This window comes from Saccostrea cucullata, unplaced genomic scaffold (assembly GCF_032062105.1).
Source record: "Saccostrea cucullata isolate Sc308-1 unplaced genomic scaffold, CSIRO_AGI_Scuc_v1 ctg1373, whole genome shotgun sequence".
NCBI classification, from domain to species: domain Eukaryota; kingdom Metazoa; phylum Mollusca; class Bivalvia; order Ostreida; family Ostreidae; genus Saccostrea; species Saccostrea cuccullata.
This window is the reverse complement of record NW_026918630.1, coordinates 113,126-133,764: the sequence shown is the minus strand read 5'-3', so window position 1 is coordinate 133,764 and position 20,639 is coordinate 113,126. Positions and strand designations below refer to the sequence as shown.

At 30.8% G+C, this 20,639-nt stretch overlaps 1 protein-coding gene across 1 annotated transcript in view; it reads left to right on the top strand.

The window, feature by feature from the left end:
- Positions 1-2,706: 2,706 nt before the first annotated feature.
- The window catches only part of LOC134268885 (uncharacterized), a 40,704-nt gene continuing 22,771 nt past the window's right edge, over positions 2,707-20,639 (top strand). The window contains exons 1-8 of the mRNA XM_062751129.1: positions 2,707-2,791; positions 3,125-3,190; positions 4,248-4,448; positions 7,873-8,037; positions 8,783-8,842; positions 10,293-10,546; positions 11,006-11,092; positions 13,976-14,359. Coding sequence (XP_062607113.1) covers positions 3,133-3,190; positions 4,248-4,448; positions 7,873-8,037; positions 8,783-8,842; positions 10,293-10,546; positions 11,006-11,092; positions 13,976-14,359 — 1,209 coding nt within the window. The 5' untranslated portion in view covers positions 2,707-2,791; positions 3,125-3,132. The remainder of the gene's footprint in view (positions 2,792-3,124; positions 3,191-4,247; positions 4,449-7,872; positions 8,038-8,782; positions 8,843-10,292; positions 10,547-11,005; positions 11,093-13,975; positions 14,360-20,639) is intronic.

Here is a 20,639-nt window from a genome sequence, read left to right as displayed (position 1 = left end):
AAAACAAATCTGGATTTTTTAAAATATTAGTTCTAGTGTAAACGCGGAAGAATAAAATGTCTAGTACATCTGGACATGCGAATAATAGGTCGAATTTTAAAAATGTGTACCCCACATCCCGGGTTTTTCTCACTTGTTTTCAAACTGTGTCGAAGTGTTTGGAGCAATAAGATTCTATCACGAACAAACGTACAATATAGATTGTAGTTGACGTTCTTTGGCATACTTTAGACAGGAAACTGATTCAATATTCATTCTTTATAAGTGCAAAAATTTCAATTTCTTACATCAAAGCAGAGCATTTGTCCTCCATCGTTGTGTGTCCTAATCCCGTACGATGACGTAGATTCCCCGCCGTGAACTGGAAGGTGGTTTGGTATACCACTTTCCGAAAGACTTTGGACACTTTGTAGTAATGGTCAAATTGCTGAAGAATTTCATTATATTCTAGAATGCAAAGTTTAGAAAATGAAAGGAAAAAATATCTAGGTAATTATTATTCTAATAGACGGAATATTATTAAATTTACAGAACTTATGTCAACCCAAAACGAACAAATTCTGAAAAAATTATGTATGTTTATTTTAAAAGTTTATGACGCTGTCTGCCCTCCTTAATATGTTACTTATTGTCTGTTTCTCCCTCTTTTTCATTTTGTAACATATTTTGTATTGCATATATTATATTTTTGTACCTCTGACCAGATTGTTTGAAATGTATGTAATTATGTTTTATTGTACTCCATGTACCAGTACTTTGGTTTGGGAGAATAAACTGAACTTGAACTTGAACTTGTATCGTTGATAATGATATCGAAAATGGGAAAATGGCGTATGTCTATTTACGAGTCGTGTTCAGCTTTAAATGCTAGAGTTATTTTCATTTATATGACAAATCAATTTCTCACAATATTCTTGAGGTAAAAGACACCACAGGGTCTGCAATATATCTATTTTTAATTCAGACGTTTTACTGATTATAAATGATATAAGAGCCAACCATACTTACCACTAAAATTGTATAACAAACTTTTCTTATTTACATAATAATATCCCGCTATCAACTGCATATGGTTTAAACGTCTTCCAACTTATTTTAATATAGAAGAGCATGCTTGGCTGAGTTCAGTGTATATGTTCTGTGAATTCAATGAATTTTTTGGCTGTTAAAGGGTTTTTTCCTCGAAGAATGAAAAATCCCACAAATTAGAGTTCCCAAAGGAATAATATAGCTTAGAAAATCATGCATCTTTGTCCGATCCTCAGGTTCTGAAAATGATAAGTTAATAATTATATAGTTGCAAATATCTCTAAATCTAAACGTAACTTTTATTAACCTAAGGTATTTGATTTATACATTCGTCATTCTCCTGTATATAATTCATTGTAAAAAGAAAATTTACTAAGATATCTGCAGGAAATGCAAAGAAAAGCATCAGCTATGCAACTTCAAATCTAGAAATATAATATTAGAACAAAAAGATTTCATTGGTATCTAGGCATTCAGGAGAATTTTTTATGTTTTGAATACGTATTTCGCTACTTCAGTTCTATTTATTTTTATTGTTAATTGATACAAAAAATGGTGTCCTCTCATTACAATTTATAGATATCAACGATCACTTCTAATTTATTTCATGCTAATAAGCAGTGGAATCTTAGGTTAAAAGATTCGTTTTATCTAGATACGACGTTTTCATTCTGTACTTTTACGGTGTCGAGATCTACTAATTTCATGATGAAAAGTAGGCCAAAGAGGCTGTACAGGTAATACTCATAGACTTCCTGTGTATACTGTTTGTGTATAGGGATTAGCGTTCTCCGTGGTCTGCACGACCGTCAATGCATCGGGGTGCCAAGCATGTAAAATTTAGTCCCTCCCCTTACCTGAGAAAAACCGTGAGGTTAAAAATCTCGGCCTTTAAGAAGCATAGTGTGATTTTTTTTTTTTTGCTCGGAAAGATCTTAATTTCAAGATTTATTTTGAAATTTTTAAAATTAAAACCTTGTATACTCCTGTCTTTTACAGTATACCAATCCTCACTAAAATAGACAAAATTCTCAAAAATGATTTGAATGAAATATATGGAGATAACGAAAATTTTCCAGCTTAAAAGTCCATTCACACAATAAAAATCAAGAGCACAGTTGGGATCAAGTGACATGGAGGAGTGAGTATTCCCTGCCACCCGGTGACGTCTACTGTGTGCTCCTAGTAATGATCGAAAATGACGGGAAAATCCATCGCCAATATATTCAGTGTGTAAAAAATGGCCAATTAGTATGAAAAATTTTTGTCAGCTTTTAGCTAAAAGAAAGATTGTTTCACGGAGTGAATAATGATTAATTCGAGAGAAAAAAGTTTTTCCCTCATGAATTTTGCTTAAGAGATTAAGGATAAAAATCTTAATCTAAAAATCTCTCAGCGTGATTTTTTTCAAAACATTTATTCGAGTGGAAAAGGCAAGTATTTAAAGTTCTGTAGAGAATTTTTAAAAAGATACAGTCTAGACCTTGAGGCATTTTGGAACATCTTTTCGTCCAGTGGTTGAATAGAGAAATATAAAGAACCATATAGAAGTAGAGGTAAAGTTTATTTGGTTTATAAAACGATTGTAAGGATTGCTTTAACTTGAATGCATTTTTTTATTTATAGAAACATCTCATAAGAACAGCCAATGCTTATTGCATAACATAGCCTCAGATGAAATTTATAATTTGTTACTTCCTGGTAGGTTTGATAATGTTTTGAATTTAGTATTCTGCACATAGAGCATTCTCAAAAACACAAGGTTAGTAAAAATAGTAAAAAGGTTTTTTTTTTAATTTAAGTTATATGTTATAAATCAATTCTACTTTAAGTCAGTTTGAAAAAAGTCATGATTTTTTTTATGTTTACATTCTCTTAACATTTTTTGGCTCCATTTCTTCAAGCGTATTTTAATTGTTAATTCTTTTTTATAAGACTTAAAAAGTTTTCTACGTCAGTTCACTGGAATCAAAATGTCTAAATATTATTCTTTTATACGATCAATTTAAGGGTATTCTTTAAATAAATTATGATTTTTGTAAGATTTTAAGAATATTTACTAAGTTTGAATATTGATTTCGCTTTGAATTTTTAGGACAGAAAATGATTTTCAATACCTGTATCGTCACAGCATTTATTCTCATAAAGTTTTCATCAGCAGGTTAGTAGCTACATGTAAATTAAAGACAGATGATACAAGCAGTATATTTTTTTCTTTGGAGGAAACTTAATATCGTGTCACAATTTGGCATATTTTCCAAATGTTATTTCTCAAATGCTAAAAAATATTACAAGTTATTACACTTTGTGCTCCTTTAAAACATGTTTTTGAAGAAAGAAGAGGGTAAATGAATGAAGATTAAACAATTTTACCATGATTATTCTAGTTGTGTACTTTTATGGGGAGGGGGGGGGGGGTTAAAGGTATTTCTTTCTCAAAGTCTAAGGAGAAAAAATCAAAGAAATATCAACTATTCTCAAAAACATTGGCTTAATATTAGATCTCCTCTTAACCAAAAAATGTTTGTATAATCTTTTCTTAAGACTTTTAGTTTTTCGTCCAATGTATGGTGTGTTTTTTAATTGTTTTTTTTAAAACATCATTGTTTTCTTGATTTACATCCAGTTGCGGTTCCACTAGACAAGCGTGGTGAAATCAAATTGACAAAATGTTTTAAGAATTTAAGAATTTAAACCCCGGATCTTCGATCTTTAGAGAAAGCGGTTTTTACAAAAATTATAAAGTTCAGGCAATCAAAGCCAGAGTATTCTGACTTTGTTTTACATTACAATTTTTTAAATGAAATTTGTAGAATTTAAAATGCGTTTTAATTGTCCAATTGTTGTAACAGAGCGATCGAGTGGATTTCTGAAAAACTAAAAATCATTGGTAAAAAAAATTTCTCGAATTATAACGAAAATAGCAAATTATATCACGTCTTTGAACAATGAATCTGAGATGGTTTAATTAGTTTTCAACAATGATAACGCGATTAATTCATCTGAGGTTGATGGCTGTTTCCAGCTTAACATTTCATCCATTTTTGATATCAAAAAGAAAAAAAAAATTTTGAGTATATGACTTTATTACCCAGAGAAGGTTTTCTTCTTTTACCAATGATGTTCAGTTTTTCAGAAATCCACTCGACCGCTCTGTTTGAACAATGGGTCATTTAAACGCATTTTAAAATTCTGCAGTGTATTTGCTATTCTTTTAGACCCGTGCTCATCTTATACATTGCTACGTGACCAGTACAGAAGATCAAGTGGATATATGCTGCAGCCAGGAGATATAAGTATCAGTGACAACTTCCTTACTGCAGGATGGTATCGATTTGATAGTGGTGCAGGAAATGATATGGTGACATTTGCACCCGACATAGGCCAATGTGGAACTGTATTTCCTATATGGATGCAAGGTATATGTTGATATTACAATAATGAACAATGATTTAAATCATGCCTTTAAGGCATATTTTAATTTAATTTAACGTAAATTGCTGTAAATTAAGCTGAAAATTGAATGAGAGAAAATTTGATTTGAAAACATTTCCTGTGCTTGAAATAACTAGATATGAACTCATTACACACTCTGCAAAGCTATTCAAATTTAATTTTGCCGCATTAGTTGTAGAAAAAATTAAGTCACATGCCAGAGTCCACTCATATGTGACATTACCTTATACTGGCAAATGACTTCAAACTTAAATCTTTATTTCTGCACTCGCGGACATTAAGCAGATAGTGAGATTTCTAACTTTACTTTACACGGAGAAAAATGGCAAACCTTCTGATATTTATTCGGAAAATTAATTTTTTCTGAAAATTTTTAAAGATATCTCTCATTTTAGAGAGATATCTCTTAAAAATAAAGATATCTCTCAATTTAAAGAGATATCTCTCAACTTAAAGAGAAGAAAGACATATCTCATAAACTTAGAGATGTTTCTCTTTCACTAAGTTTGATACATGTAGCTCTTTTTCTAAGAGAGATATCTCTTCCCCTTAAACAGATATCTCTTTCTCCTTGAGAGATATCTTTTTCGTGAAAGGAGGTATCTCTGAATGTAAAAAAGATATGTCTTTCACCAAGAGATATATCTCTTACGTAGAGAGATATCTGTTTTACTTTTGGAGATATCTTTTAAACTTAAAGAGATATCTTTCAAAGTAAAAGATGTATCTCTCTTAGTTTATCTTAAGAGATACTTCTCAAAATGAAAGAGATATATTTAAAAAGTGTCTAAAAGAGATACCGGTATCTCTCAGGCTAAAAGAGATACCCCTTTATTGTAAAAAGATATCTCTTTTTATATTTTTTTTATATTGCGTTTTTATTGACTTCTCCCTTCACCAAAAGTAAGCTTTTTTCACGGAGCACATTAAAGTATTCTGAAATCGACACATTTTACATTATAGCTTTACTAAACATTGCAAGTAATTAATTCAGTGTTGTCTAGATTTCAAATTAGTAATAGTTGATTATTTCATAATCTGAGAAAATTCGGTCCATTGCATTTGAGATTTTATACTTACTTCCGTTTTCCAGAATATTAAACTTTAAGCATGTTATTCAACGAAGTTGCCTTTACCTTTTTGTTGTTTCAAAAGAAGGGACTTATAGCATTTTTGTCTACATAGTACATATATTATTATGGGTATGACATGCTGTCTTTTTTCTCAAAACAACGAAATTATCCCAGAGACTTTACTGCATGTCTCGCAATCGTATGAAAGGGGAAGTTTACTGTTTTATATCAAAGATCACTGCAAAAGAGATATCTCTTTCATTAAAAGATATCTGTTACACTTAGAAAGATATCTCTTTCTGAAAATCCAGAATCTTAAAATTGATAAATCTGTAGGCACCTTTCATTTACTAGAACTTGACCTTAAAGAGATATTTCTCTTGCTTATAAAGATTTCTCTCTAAGTAAAAGAAATATCTCTCTTATAAAAAGAGCTATCTCTTTTGTTTACAGAGATATTTCTCTTAGGTATAAATATATCTCTATGAGCCAAAGAGATGTATCTTTTAGTTGGATAGATATCTCTATCTTTATCTCTATGAGCGAAAGAGATAGCTCTCTTAATGAAAGAATATTTCTTTATTTCACGAATAAATAATAGACGGGCTTGTTATAGAGAAGCTTGATACATATCAGTGCGAAATAGTTTTCTTCGAACTTACTGACTTTTGAATTCTATTTAATATGCATTCTTCTCCAAATCTCTTTATTTTCTCTTTTCAAAGGCTGCTGTAAAGAAAATAAAACTTTGGATGTTCTGTCCTACAGCATATTTTAGAATAAAACAAATTCAGATGATCATTTCAAAGAACCTTTACTGAATTTTAAAATCACTGATTTTTCCTATTTAAAATCATTTCTTACAATAACTTTTTTTTACAGTTTTTTTTATATCAGGGAGTGATTGTTTGTATGTTCAACTGCTCGTTCATTATAAAAGTATACCTCAACACTTTTTGTGGATTTCAACTTGATAATTATATTTTAAGATTTTTTTCTAATTCAAATAATAGTTACTTTAATTTATATGTCGATTCAGCACATGTGACTGCCACATACCATCACTCTTTTAACTGACACAAGCTAATGGCAAAAAAGTTGGAATCTGCACAACCTCGATTAGAACAGCATTTGGTTAATGTTACTTAAGATGAATATATAAATATATAATGACCTGGTTAACAAGTATAACCTTACATTAGGTGGTATTTTGACGTGACGTGTAACATTGTTAGGTCTTTGTTGTTTTTAAACTGAGTTTGAATAAGCAGTTTTCCGTCTACCTGATCAAAGCATGGGGCTGATGGTGTTTGTTTCCGGTCGATTTAGACGATGCATACTTCTCCTAGGCACATGATCCTACCTCAAAAAATTTCTGAAGGACTGTTCTCCTGAGTTGTATTACTCAAGTGAGCTTTTCAGATTACCGGGTGTCTTGCGTCTATCCCTCTGTCTGACTTTCTGCCCATTGGTCTATAAGCTCTTAAATGAGTGCCTTGAGGGTAGAGTGCGTCCACTGTAGTGAATCTTAGTTTAACATTGAAATTTATATGAAAAACATTTCAAAAACTTCTTCCCAAAACCAAAGGGATCAGAAAAGCTGAAACTATGTGGAGGAGTTCTGAAAAAGGTTAGACTCCATATTTGATTAATCCCCCAGGGGTAGGACGAGGGTTTAACAGGAATTATAATAGTATAGGGAAAAAAATCTTCGAAATCCACAAGAGTAAATCCATAATGATTCATATTAATGTTGAAGTCTGAAATGGTGATGAGAATCAATTTCCGTTCAAATCACCGGCCCTTTGTTATGGGGCCACAAAAGATGAAAACATATATGTTGGTTGAAAAAATCTGATCCAAACCGGCAGGACCAAGTATACTAAAGTGAGCTTTGTGGACCATTGGCAATTTCTTTCGAAATCGATTACTGTTTGTTGTCTTCACTTTTTCATATACTGCAATGTTAAACTTGAATACGCATTTATGTCATCAAGGCATCATAATTAAAAAAGTAGACGATTAGGATAAATAAGAACATCTAAAAACATTGAAATAACGAGTGTAATATACAAGGTAATTATTATTTTTTTTTTTTTTGCTTTTTACACTAGTTGCTACATTTATTTTACATCTGTGCTATTCTACAAGATAAGATATATTTTTCAAACAAGTATTTTTTGAATAAACAACACATCGTTTGTGGTTGTAATAACCAAATTAAACATATTTCAAAGCTACTTCTTACTTCTATGACATATCACTTAATAGATAACGAAAAACTGATATAAATTTCTTACAAAATTCTTTTTAGGAAACTTGTCATCAGATACTGACGGGGAGGTAACAAGAACAGCTTGTATCGTGGGACTAAAAAATACTTGTGGAAAGAATTTCCAAATTAAGATGAAAAGCTGTGGGTATTACCGAGTGTATTTTTTGGTGCCGTCTCCTCAGGCCTCGACAGGATACTGCATAGGTACCTGACCAACACTACAGTTCCTTTGGTTAAAATGATAAAAATGTACAGCTACGCACACTTTTTAAACTCACATGGTTTTTCGTACAAATTAACGTCACATATTAAAATGCGAATTTGTGTAACTAGGCAACAAAATATATCATAAAAGTCATTTACAAATTAATTTTGATACTGCTTCATTTACTTAAAACATAATTTACACAAATTAATTGGTAGGATATTGATATTTGCCGTTGTTTGCTGCACTATGATAGATCCCAAATGGTTTCGCATGGCATCTCGTCGAATGCAGCCGTCTTTTTATACGTTCTCTTGAAAGCAGTTGAAAGTTTCAGACCGTAAAAATGAACTCATTCTCTATCCACATACCTTTGAAATTAGATATATAATATATATTGGGGCAAATTAATGGTTCATATTAAAGTTTTATTGTAATAAGAATGTGACTGCAATCTGTGAAAAAAAATCACGTGAGCCTAAAAAGTGCGCGGAGCTGTACTGTCTTACCTTGACAGTGATATGCATTTCTATTTTTAATGAATTGATCAAGTAAATTACATCTGATTACCTATTTAATGAATATATGTACACTTTTAAACATTTCAATAATAACTGGTCTGACTTTAAATATATTTTATCTTTGTTTGTTTGTTTGTTTGTTTGTTTTTTTGATAATTCCTGCTATATTAGATACATTTATATAATAATATATTAGATATAATGAACTAATGTACAATTTAAGGAGAGGCAAGCGTGTGTCCTGCAGGTCAGACTTCTCATTCTTTCTTCACTCCTTGTGAACGTAAGTAATATTTGTAAAATTGTAGGCGTTTAGAGAAAGGGTATTTTTCTTCAAGAGAGATTTCTATGCCTCCATAATAAAACATTAATTGGTATATAGTTTAAGCTCTGTCCGTCTGTCTGTATTTTGTCTGCATATTTTAAACTTTTGATCGACTGAAGATTTGATTTTTATTGTATAGCGTAATCTTTGTAAAATTGTAGAATTTTCACATATATACTTTGCAATATGGCGTTTCTTTATGTATATGTACCAACAAATTAGATATCTTGACCCTTTCTGACCTAATTTAACAAGATTTTACAAGATTAAATTTTTTGAATGATTGGCGTTAGGGATTCCATTCTTCTCTTATAAAATTATTACAAGACACTTTAGAATTCAAATATATTTTACATTATTTCCTGAACTTTTGAAAAGTTGTTGCCATGACAAACTTGAAAGTTCTCCTTGAAATGTGATATGTCCTTTTTATGAGTACTAAGGTTATTTTATCTCTTGGCCATTGAGGTTGATATGTATTAGTTAAACTTTAATCCTCGTCACAAGCTGCCATATGAAAACACCAGAGGTTTCATAATTATGTCTTTCTAAACAATACCTACTCCAATGCCAAGGTCAAGATATCAAAAACATTTTGTACCCAAAGAAACGTCTTGTGAAAAAAAATAAGTTTGAAATATATCAACCATTTTAAAATTATTACCAAGGTTGAAGCTTTACAATGGAGGTCAAACTTCAACTTCATGGTCAAAGGATTGTATGAACCCAGGGAAGGACTTGTCACAAGTATTGCACATGTTTAATTTAAAAATCATGGCACAAACCATCAAATCTTATTCTTTAAAGTTTTTAAGGTAGGTCAAACTCCAAGGTCAGGGGCAAGAGTTCAATCCAAAGGAAATACACATCATTTAAATGAAAGCCTAGGTTCCACCTTTCAAAATGTATGGCTGATTTAAGTTTTTAAATGATGTTCAAATGTTTAGATGAAGGTAAGAAAGCAAAAAAAAAATTACACTTGAGCAAAGGTCAAATCAAATGAAATACAAATTTTGAAATATGGCAGCCTTAGCAACATTTTATCAAAAGTTATGGCAAAGGAAAAAGCCAGGTAAAATTTGACCAGATTGGGTTAAATTCCAAGGCCAAGTTCAGTAGCTCAATTATATTCGACACCCCCCCCCCCCGCCCAATTAAAAAAGGATTTAATAACAAGAAACACACGTGAAATATAAAAGCCCTTACCATCTCCTTCTGATCAAAAGTTACCAGCAAATTTAAGTTTTTTGTGGACAAACAGATAAGTAGACAAAGAGACAAAGAGACATTTTAGATGTAACCGAATCTTTGATTACGACGGCATAAATGTGAACACTCGACAAAGCTTCTTTTTTTCAAATTATTGAAATATAAAGAAAAATTATCTTGTTAATTTTACTTATTATAGCCTATACTCCTGTTAGCACGAATCCAACAGTAAATGTATCACTAGAATACATTGATTTAAACACTACTGGAGGACCCATAGCGGCCGTGTTCAAGTGTCTCTGTTCAGAACCCTCCGGGGGCCCTTATTGGTACGACACCTATTGGTATATCAATAATGAAGAAGTTAAGTTGGTAGAATCTCGTCCCTATCAAGACAACAAGAGCTGGCTCTACCCAGAAGACTGGGTACACAGGCACAACATGAACATGGTGGTAAGTTGTACTCACAGGCGAATAGAGTACAAGGGTAGATGTATATCTGACTCAATAGAGGAAAAATGACACACGTGTTTGCTTTTCCACACTACGGGCGGTACTATTTGATTAATTGTTCAATTACAAGGTCAGCCATGTGTGTTTGTTACAGGTTTCCCATAAAAATGAATATTAATAACAAATGTTTTGATTTTCAATGGCAACTTCTAGTTAATTTCAACTGAGGTGGCAAAACCCATGCGATAGTCGCAATAAAAAATTAACTATATTTTAACAGCATTTAAAAATCCAAATATATTATAAGGAAATTATCGTTTATTGGGATATATTGTGAAACAACAAACCCCGCTCTCATGTATGGCTTGCATATTGCAAACTATTTCATTAATGATGCAGGCGTATATTTAATATAGTTCATGTTGTAAAATTTTTCATTATTTCGTTATTTTCTTAAAGGTAAAGTGTTCATTGAGGGTTAGAAAAGAAAATGGAGGGACTCCTGGTCATTATAATTACAGTACGGAATTCCAAGCGGGAATATTTGTGAGTTGATACTTAAAGATATTATCACAATGCATGACATAAATGTTCTCTTTCTTTGCTACCCTTACAAAACATACTAGGGTTAACTTTAGTATACACTTAACAAAACTTCTAAGTGTTCACTCTAATAAATGTATTAAATATTTAAAAACAACATGATAGAATGGGATGATATTTTCAAATTACTATAACCAATGAGTCTCCTAAAAATTATTGAAAGAAAATCAGTTATCACCCATGCCTATCCTATTGGCTCTGGATCTTCGTCAGAGGCTTAGGTTTCGCGTCACAACCAGGTCAAACGATTGTTGTGACATTGTTCTGAATTTTTTAAAGACACATTTAAACAAACAACTTCAGTTAAAGAAAATGATAACAAATTGGTGCTCATGGCGGTCTTATGTCATCTAAAACAGTCTGAATCATCCTTAAAGCACTTACGTGTTAATTGCCCAAAGATATTGACCAAAAGGCATATGTGTGATGATGCATTGCCAAATACCCTGATCTGAATCCCTTTTAACACATTTTTGATTTTTATGAGGAATATCAAAGCACCCCTCTAGACACATTTTAATGGTTTAGAAAGAAGCAGCATATGGGTCAATTTCCTGTTCAGGGGTACATGGTATCCATGAGAAAAGGATTTCTTGCAGTAATTAGAGCAAGTGGTGGTCTTACTCCATAGAAATTATTTAATGTGAATTTTCATTTTGAGGGTATCTTGATCCTCTGCTTAAAATTCTGACAAGATACTTACATGAAATTAGCGCAACATCGAACTGTAATATGCATTATTATTCTAAATTAAAAAAATAAATTATTGTATGCATATTTTTTTTAAAACTTTTTTAAAAAATGTTAGGTAAACACTTAGAAGTTTGGTTCAGTGTATAAGGTTACACTATAGAAAATCACAGGTTTTCCCCTGGCAAATCCATTTACGATTGTTACATGTATTTTGAATTTTCCAATTCATACATGCACATTTATCATAAAAGAAATGAAAAATTGCTTGCCCATATGTACATTAAAATATGATTTCCCTTGCCTTATTTTGAATTTAAGAAATTTTAGGTTTTGAAAACTCAAAGAACGTTCAGTAAAGTTTTATAAAAAATCAAAGTCTAAGCTATATTTAAGCTACAGTTGAAATCAGTAAAATGTTAGTTAGCTTTTGTCAGAGTTTATCATATGCACCTTCAATGTCAAGCTAACAAAAACAAGATCACGAAATACATTGAATATATTTCTATACATCAATAACAAAAAGAAATTCCTTTTTCAGTTCGATTATAAACCTCAATGCCATTCAGTTTATGTTGACCATTTTTAGTATTTTTATTTCTTTCGATAAATGGAGAATTATTTCTAAAGTTTTAAGGTATGTCACTCGTCAGCTCTTTAGAAAAGTTCACGCAGAACCTCTTACTTCAAAACTATTTATTATAATTCATTTTTCATAACATTTAAATTTAGCAATGTATATTGTTCAACATTCAATTGAGAGACTGCCAAAAAATGCACAAATGAGCAAAATTTACGAGGGACTAATTCTTGTGGTGGAAGGATATTTAGCAGAAAATTCTGCCAATCTGCACATTTATTGAATTTAATATCTTAGAACTTTAGCATCACATACTTTTACTCGGAGAATATTTTCCGTTATGATATGCTAGTAATATTTAATATAGGTATCAATTGATATATTTAGAACTTTGTCGAGAAATGAAGATATGTTTAAGAAGTCACGATAAAATATACATCGTTTTTCGCCTGAAAATCACATATTTTGACAAATATTTCAAGTTTAACATCACTCACCCCCAACTTTTTCTTTCATTATTTTAAACAACTCGATTCTTGTGACTGATCAGCACTTTAGGCGTAAAATGCTTGATACAAGAAAAAAAATGTATAGCCTATTTAGATATTTAATACTCAAAATATGTTATTTTCTAGTGCAAAAGGGTCACACAATAATTAACGCGCACTAATTTGTAAGATTTGTTCAAGGATAAATATTATTAAAACTATTTTACGTAAAATAAGATTATATTTATTGCCATGGTTATATCTGATAAAATATGATAAAGGTTAAAGTAATTCTTGTAACCAAAGAGTTTAATTTAAGTGCAAAAAAAGGTCAACTTAATTGTACCATAGCTCAGTAAGATGCATAATGACCCCTTATTTTCTTTGCAATTTTGAATCATACTATATGAGTACATATCCAAAATATACTTCTGAAAAAATCCTTGATTTAACAAATTTCACGAGTGACATACCTTAATAGTTAATTTGAGCAACTCTCCAGTTCATCTGAGTCACACAGATTTCATTATATTTTCATTACACATTCTTTCTTATATATATAAAAATTTTTAATTTCCCTAAATTTAGAAAATTGGCTTTAAACTTTCTGGTATGAAATCTTATAATAAAGTAATATAAACGGAACCAACTTGTGAATCGCAGAATCGCTGTAAAAATATGGAAGATTAGATCAAAAGTATATGAAAAATCAACGATTATGAAGAATGATGTTCAATAAAAATGTAGTAATAATAAATTTTTTTCATTAGTCATCTAAAAACTCAGGATACACACAGGTGTAGACCGAGACGCAAGATAAACTGATAGTTGCAAAAAATGTAAACCTTGAATGAATAAGTCATGCAATAAAAGATATGATAAGAGTTAGGACTTCAGAAAGGGAAGACATCCCCAACAGCGTACATAAATCCACACATATATAAACTACATTACATATTTTAAATCCGCTGAAATTTCTGAATTACTTGCTATTCCATATTGGATTATTTCAATCTTTTATACAATTACACTTTTTGATATCGTGCATAATATTTATTTTTCTAATAGCCTTCAAAGTATGCTTATGAAGTCGTAGAAGGAGAAACAATTACGATTGAGTTCACAGTTACAGTTCCCGTCGGTTGTTTTGATGTTGATATGAGAACACAATGTGGTGTTGAAGTTTACTTACAAACTCCAGTCTATCAATCTTCTGCAAATCCATGCGTTAACTTCACAGGACAAGGATCGATTACCTTCAAGAAAAATGGATGCGGATTGACCATTGCAAGTTCTACCTGGTGGCAAAAACTGATTTTAAATGTCACCGGAAAAACAGATGGACGAGTCAATTTGAGAAAAAGAGGAGTAAATTTAAAATTAGGAACCAAAACAGAAAGCACAACTGATTCATCGGAGGTTTGGTTTAATCTCTCAGTGCCAGACATAAAGGTAAAAAAATAGATTAATATTTGTCCATAGTGGATCAACAACCTTAAAATATATAAATACAGTTAAAGGTTTAAGGGTTTTCTTGTTGAAGACACAAAAGTCTGTAAAGAAGGAGGGCGCTTTTTATTGGCATTCGGCAGGAAACTGGGCGTACTTGAAAAGTGAAAATTTTATCGACATGTCACATGAAATTTTCATATTGTTTTAATTTATCGGGTTCCTGAGAAATGGGAAAGGAAAATAATTTCCCGATAGTGAGTTTTAATTTGCTTAAAAATAACTTCAAAATTGGCTAGATCAGACATTTGGTACAAAATTGTACATTTTTAAACAAGTTTTTCTAAATATTTTCTATCTCTGGGTCTTCTCTCCATGATTTTGAAACGTTATTTGTGTGCATTTCAATTCAAAGAAACGAACGCACATTTGCAAAAAATAGAGAGAAGACCCAGAGACCACAAAAATCGAACTTTTTCCAAAAAATTCAATTGTGTAAATATGGTGCTTTTTTGTCCTTTTATAATGAGAAGAATGCGTGAAGCGGTCATAGCTCATTCAGATGGATTGCCTGGTCAGTGAACTTGAAATGGAAAGTTTTTGGTTCGAGCCTCGCATGGGGCGTTGATTTTTTCTTTATGCAAACAATCAATTCTTTTGTCAGTATCATTTTACGTATTGAATTATTAAAGTTTTGAATTAGATGTATTTTTTTACTTGCACCGAGAGCAAAATCAATTCCAATCTTCTATTCTACTTTAACTTTGATGTGCATGTACACTTATCTTCTGCCTTTTATCTTATACATGTAGGTATTATAATTACTTTTTGTGAAGCATTACTTTGTTTTTGTATTTCCCAAGAAAAACGGACATAAATATTACAATTTGACAAGGTATTTCAAACTAAATAAATGAAAGAAAAATCCTTTGGCTGTGTTTATAAAATCTGACTAGTTATGGTCAGCCAACAACATCATAGACATCTAAACCATAATTGTTTCGTACAAATGATTCCTGCAGATCACACGCTAAATGCGCCCATCTTCTTTAGAACGAATAAAAAAAGATTTATAAAATCGTCCCTTTTTGAAATATGCTGAATTTGCTTGCAGTGGTTTTATGATAAACTTGTATGTAAGAGAAACTGGGTTTGTGAATATATGATAATAAAAATATTATTACGAAAAAAAAAATTAAATTCCAAAAACAACTTAGAAATCCACATATGAACAAAAAATATGAGCTATTGCAGAAAGAGGCATATAAGACTTAAATTAAAGATTATTAAATAACTTATTACGTAACATAGAAATATTGAAAAAATGGAGAATTGTTGAAAATGAAATGTGTGTTTTTGTAGAGATGTAAAAGAAAACAATGAACATCTTATTCTAAAATGTCAAAATGTTTCTCATATATTGTATATTGTTCTGCAAATTTTGAAATTTTATTTATGATGGAAAAAAAAATTGTTATTGGATTTTAAAATGAAAAAAAATGAAAAGATATTATTTTTGAATAGCATACTATCCCTGATAGCTTGTAAAATTTACAAATTAATAATGCATTGTAGACTAGAAAACAATAAAGAAAAGCCTCAAGAAATAGGTTACCATATCAAGAGTATATTGAATATTTTTTCTGAGGCATATAAGAAAATTCACCATTAGAATATTGTAATGTTATAAAATGTATTAAAGACAAATTATAATTCATAAACCCATTGTAGAATAAGGCTGTTTTTCTACAAATCTTATCTGGGAGACAATAAATAGACCGTAGTTGAGGTGAGGGTGTGGTCTCCCAGATATGTAAGAGTACCTATACAATTATACTTAAAATATTTAGCTGGAAAAAAAATTCAGAAGGTAAAAAATTTTGAATATCTAAAACAAAAACATATACAAGTAAACAATATTATCTTAATCATATATTCCAAGCTATCTGATTGGCTTAAACTTGGTCACATGATTTAGTATATAACAGCATATAGACTTGAGTTACTATTTATAGAATCTAAAATGCATATCGACTTGATGTTTCTTGTAAAACAAAAAATTAATAGGTAAGATTTCACAATTACAGCTAATACAGTATATGACTTGATGTTTCTGAAATATATATATATATATATATATATATACTTGTATTTAAATTTGTAATGTTCTGTAACTCATAAGACGTAACGATGGCCTGATTTAGGATCTACTTAATATTAGAACATATTGAATATCTTTGTCAAAATTGATACAAAACATAATCAAAAAGATGTACATTTGTAGTATTTTCAAGTAGTAAATCCTCTAAATTATGTAAAAATTTAAAAATGTCAAGGAAAGTTTAACACAGTTATAATAAACAACTTAATTTATTTTGATTTATAGTCTCTAAGTGTTTAAAAGAGAAAACTTGTGGTTTGTTCCCATATTTTTTTTTCAACTTCTGTAAAAAATAATAACAAATGTAGCCCTTTAATTCGGTCAATCCATAGATATATCGACTTCACAGAAAAGCATATCGACCTTGCACTTCGCGCTCGGTCAATATGCTTTTCTATGAAGTCAATATATCTATGGATCGACCTCATCAAAGAGCTACATTTATATAATATCAACTCAATTGAATTGGGCATAAAACACGGACCCTAGGAATTCAATGGGTGGGATTGGGGTCTAAGTTTAGTAAGCATGCTTTATCACTTTGTTAACACCCACCAAGAATAGTAACTTTAAGGATCAGGTACACTCGGTAATCAATGTTGTATGATAAAAAAAATGCCAAACAGATGGTTGATAGATGTCAAATTAAAACCTACACAATTACAGACTCTTTACGTTCTATAACAATATATATGCAAAACCTGAAGAATATTTTGGCACCTGATTCATTTTAATTTTTTGTCTTAAACGTAGTTCTTCATTCCATTTCAGTCTCCTTTCAGAGGTTTTATTTTTTAGTGTTCTCGGAAATTTCTCTCTGTATGAGTTGAAATCGTTTGGAGCTAATAGGCATGTGTGGAACAAGGTCATCTATGTGAGAATGCAATACAAACCTAATGTTAATTGTAACAGGGACCGTTACAGATGTTCCCCAAATGCTCCCCTAATCCCTTTTCGTGCCTAATTCCTGTAAGACATTTTTAAATGAGCATGCACATGAAAAATGATCATGACATCTTGTCTAAATCATTAACATATTTTTATTTTGTGAGAATCAATTAAAAAATCTTTAAAATACGAGGTACGTTCAATAAATAATGTCATTAGCTCGATGATATACAACAAAGAAATCATATGACATTAAACTCAACTTTCTCTCATTATTGAATCTTGAATGAATTGATAACAGTTTATTTGACCATTTTTCATCGCATTATTTCATTGTGGGAAGCTGGAAAACAAGGGCCATTCGAGACGCTGCATTAAAATGAATGGTCAAGAATCAGTAAACTAGAGTAAAATTATACGCTTCATTAAAGGAGCTGTAAAACTTGTTAATATCCAAAAAATATATTACCTGACGTATGTGAAATTTACAGCAGCCAATGTCTGTTTTATAGATACAAGAACAAATGGATTTCAATAAACAAAAAGTATATAATGGGCATCAAAAATGGGTACCTTCCTTGGCAACAAAGACTTACAACAACCAATGTATATTTGCGAAAATTCAACAAATTATCACTGATTATGTTTTATTGACTTTAAGACACATAGCAAAATTGATAGAAATCATTTTGCGAATAGTTCACACTGTTTTAAAGAAACATTTGGTGGGTAAACAAGTTTAACACTCAAAGGTCACCCTATATTTTGAAAAATGAGTGAAAACGACAGCGTGTAGGAATATCTAAACAATTCTTTTTAAAAAATCAAAAATTGTTCTTATCCGCGTTTGTCTGAAATTCAAACAGATATTGATACTTGAATCTCTTTTGCTTTAAACCCTAAAAAAATTACAATAAGATGCACTTGACAAAACTGCAAAGACCTAAAAAAAAAAAAAAAAGCAAAGAATTGGAAGAGCACAAAACCAGTTTATGTGCTATTCTCTTAGTGGTCTTTTTCTTCAATTTCATATTTGGGGAGGAAGTTCAATTTCTGGAGGTGTCTAGAAAACAATTTTTTTGCAAAAAAGTGAAAGATTTATGCGAGGTGAGGAATCCACTACAATAAATTTCTTCATGACAGCGTCCAAACCCACAGGCTATGAAGAGTAAAGGCGTTTTGGGGATAAACAGAAAGTTAATGTTTTGTCACACCAACAAATTTTGCCAGATCTTTCAACCTTTGGCTTGTTTCATTTCTCAAACTTAGATAAACATCTATCAGAAAGGGAAAAAAAGTGCAGCAAATCCTAGAATCTTCCATATTCCAGTATACTTAGGATCATACTCAAAAATGTGTTCTAAAAACAATTAGAAATTGAATAAAAATGTTACGGGCATGTTTTTAATTAAAAGAGAATATTTTAGTTAGATCATTCAGACTAAATCATAGAAAAGCGTTTTTTTTCTCTTTTTCTTTCCTAGCCCCAATGACATTATTTATTTAACGCCCCTCGTATACATTCTACTGTTTTTCAAATATATCATTTGGTCATTTTGCGTATTTCGCGCGCGCACACGTGCATGCATGCATATTTGTGCATACAATTTCGATAGTACCATAATGTAGAAATCCATTATACCTAATCAAATTCTAAATTTCATACCGTTTTGTTGAAAACTAAGAAAGTTATAGGCATTTAAATTTTCAGCCTATCAGATTGCAGCACACATGCATTTGCATGTTTTCATGATAATTCTTAAATATCATGCTGTAGATCTTCATAATGTATAAGCATGTTGAAAATTTCAAAGGATTCTGTCGGAAAACAAGAAAGCGCACGTGCATGCGCGTGAGATCTTGCTATTTTAACCATGTCATCTTGTCAATGCTTCTAATATATCCTTATTTTATGAGTTTCAAAGCATTTCATAAAAAAAATTAAAAAGTTACGTCTATATTAATTTTATTGGACATTTCTCGTGTTGTACGTGCGCGCTCTTGCTAGCTCACGTGCATGCGCATGCTTTCATGATAATTCTTATATATCAGACTGTAGATCTCCCTAACATATGACTATGTTCAAAAAACAAGAAAGATATTGATACTTTAGTTTCAGCCAATCAGAGCGAAGCGCACGTGCATGCGCGTGAGATCTTGCTATTTTGACCAAGTCATCTTCTCTATTCTAATAATATATCCTTATATTATGAGTTTTAAAGCATTTCATCAAAAATTGAAAAAGTTACGTCTATATAAATTATATTGATCATTGCTCTTGCAAGCAAGTGCGCGCAAAATGACCTTCTTTTCGCAAATCTACATAACATTTCTAAAGACCCTAAAAACATTTCGCCTTAGTCGGATCACTCGTAAAAAAAATTTTCCCAGGAAAGTTTCAGGAAAATTGTCCCAGCCATCTCCGAGAAACAGCCTGGAGAACAAAAACGCGTACAATCGCAATATGTCGCCCGACTTCGTTCGGGGCGACATAATAATAAGAAACAGAGTAAAAACAATATGTTCCCCAACTTCGTTTGGGGAACATAAAAAAACACGATAGCAATTCATGTAATCAGAAATTAATAATAATAATAAAAAAAAACATACATACATACATACATACATACATGGGGTCAGTGCGCTTCTTTTCGCATTACAAGCAATAAATATGACGTTTTGCACTTTGTTTACGTCTAACATATAAATCAGTTTTAAAGTTTTCTCTTTGAATTTTTTTTTACCAAAATAAATTATTGGATCAAACACAATCTTTTTCCATTATTTATAGTCACATTAAAAATTGTGAAAACAAAAATAGTTTCAAATTACTTTGCATGGTCAAAATTATTTGAAATTTCTGCTCTCAAAACACTTTATTTTTCAATTTCAAACATTTAAAAGGCAATAAAATCATTTTAAGTAATGACATTTTTCTGAATTTATGCAGAGTGATTAAATTTATCTTATATATTCAGAAAATGAGATAAAGAGTGGAGGTCTGTGTTATTAACTTATAGATATTATTAAAATAATGCTAATCTTAAGCTTAAATTGGGCAACTTTTTTCCAAAGAAATTCACGATATATGTGATAAATTTATCAGATATAATGATATAGTAATTTACGAAAGTTAATTAAATATAATTTTTTTTCTCATATATTTCAAGATCTCTGATTGATTGAATCTTGATCACATGATCAAGTATATATACTGAAAGGAAAAAGAAACGC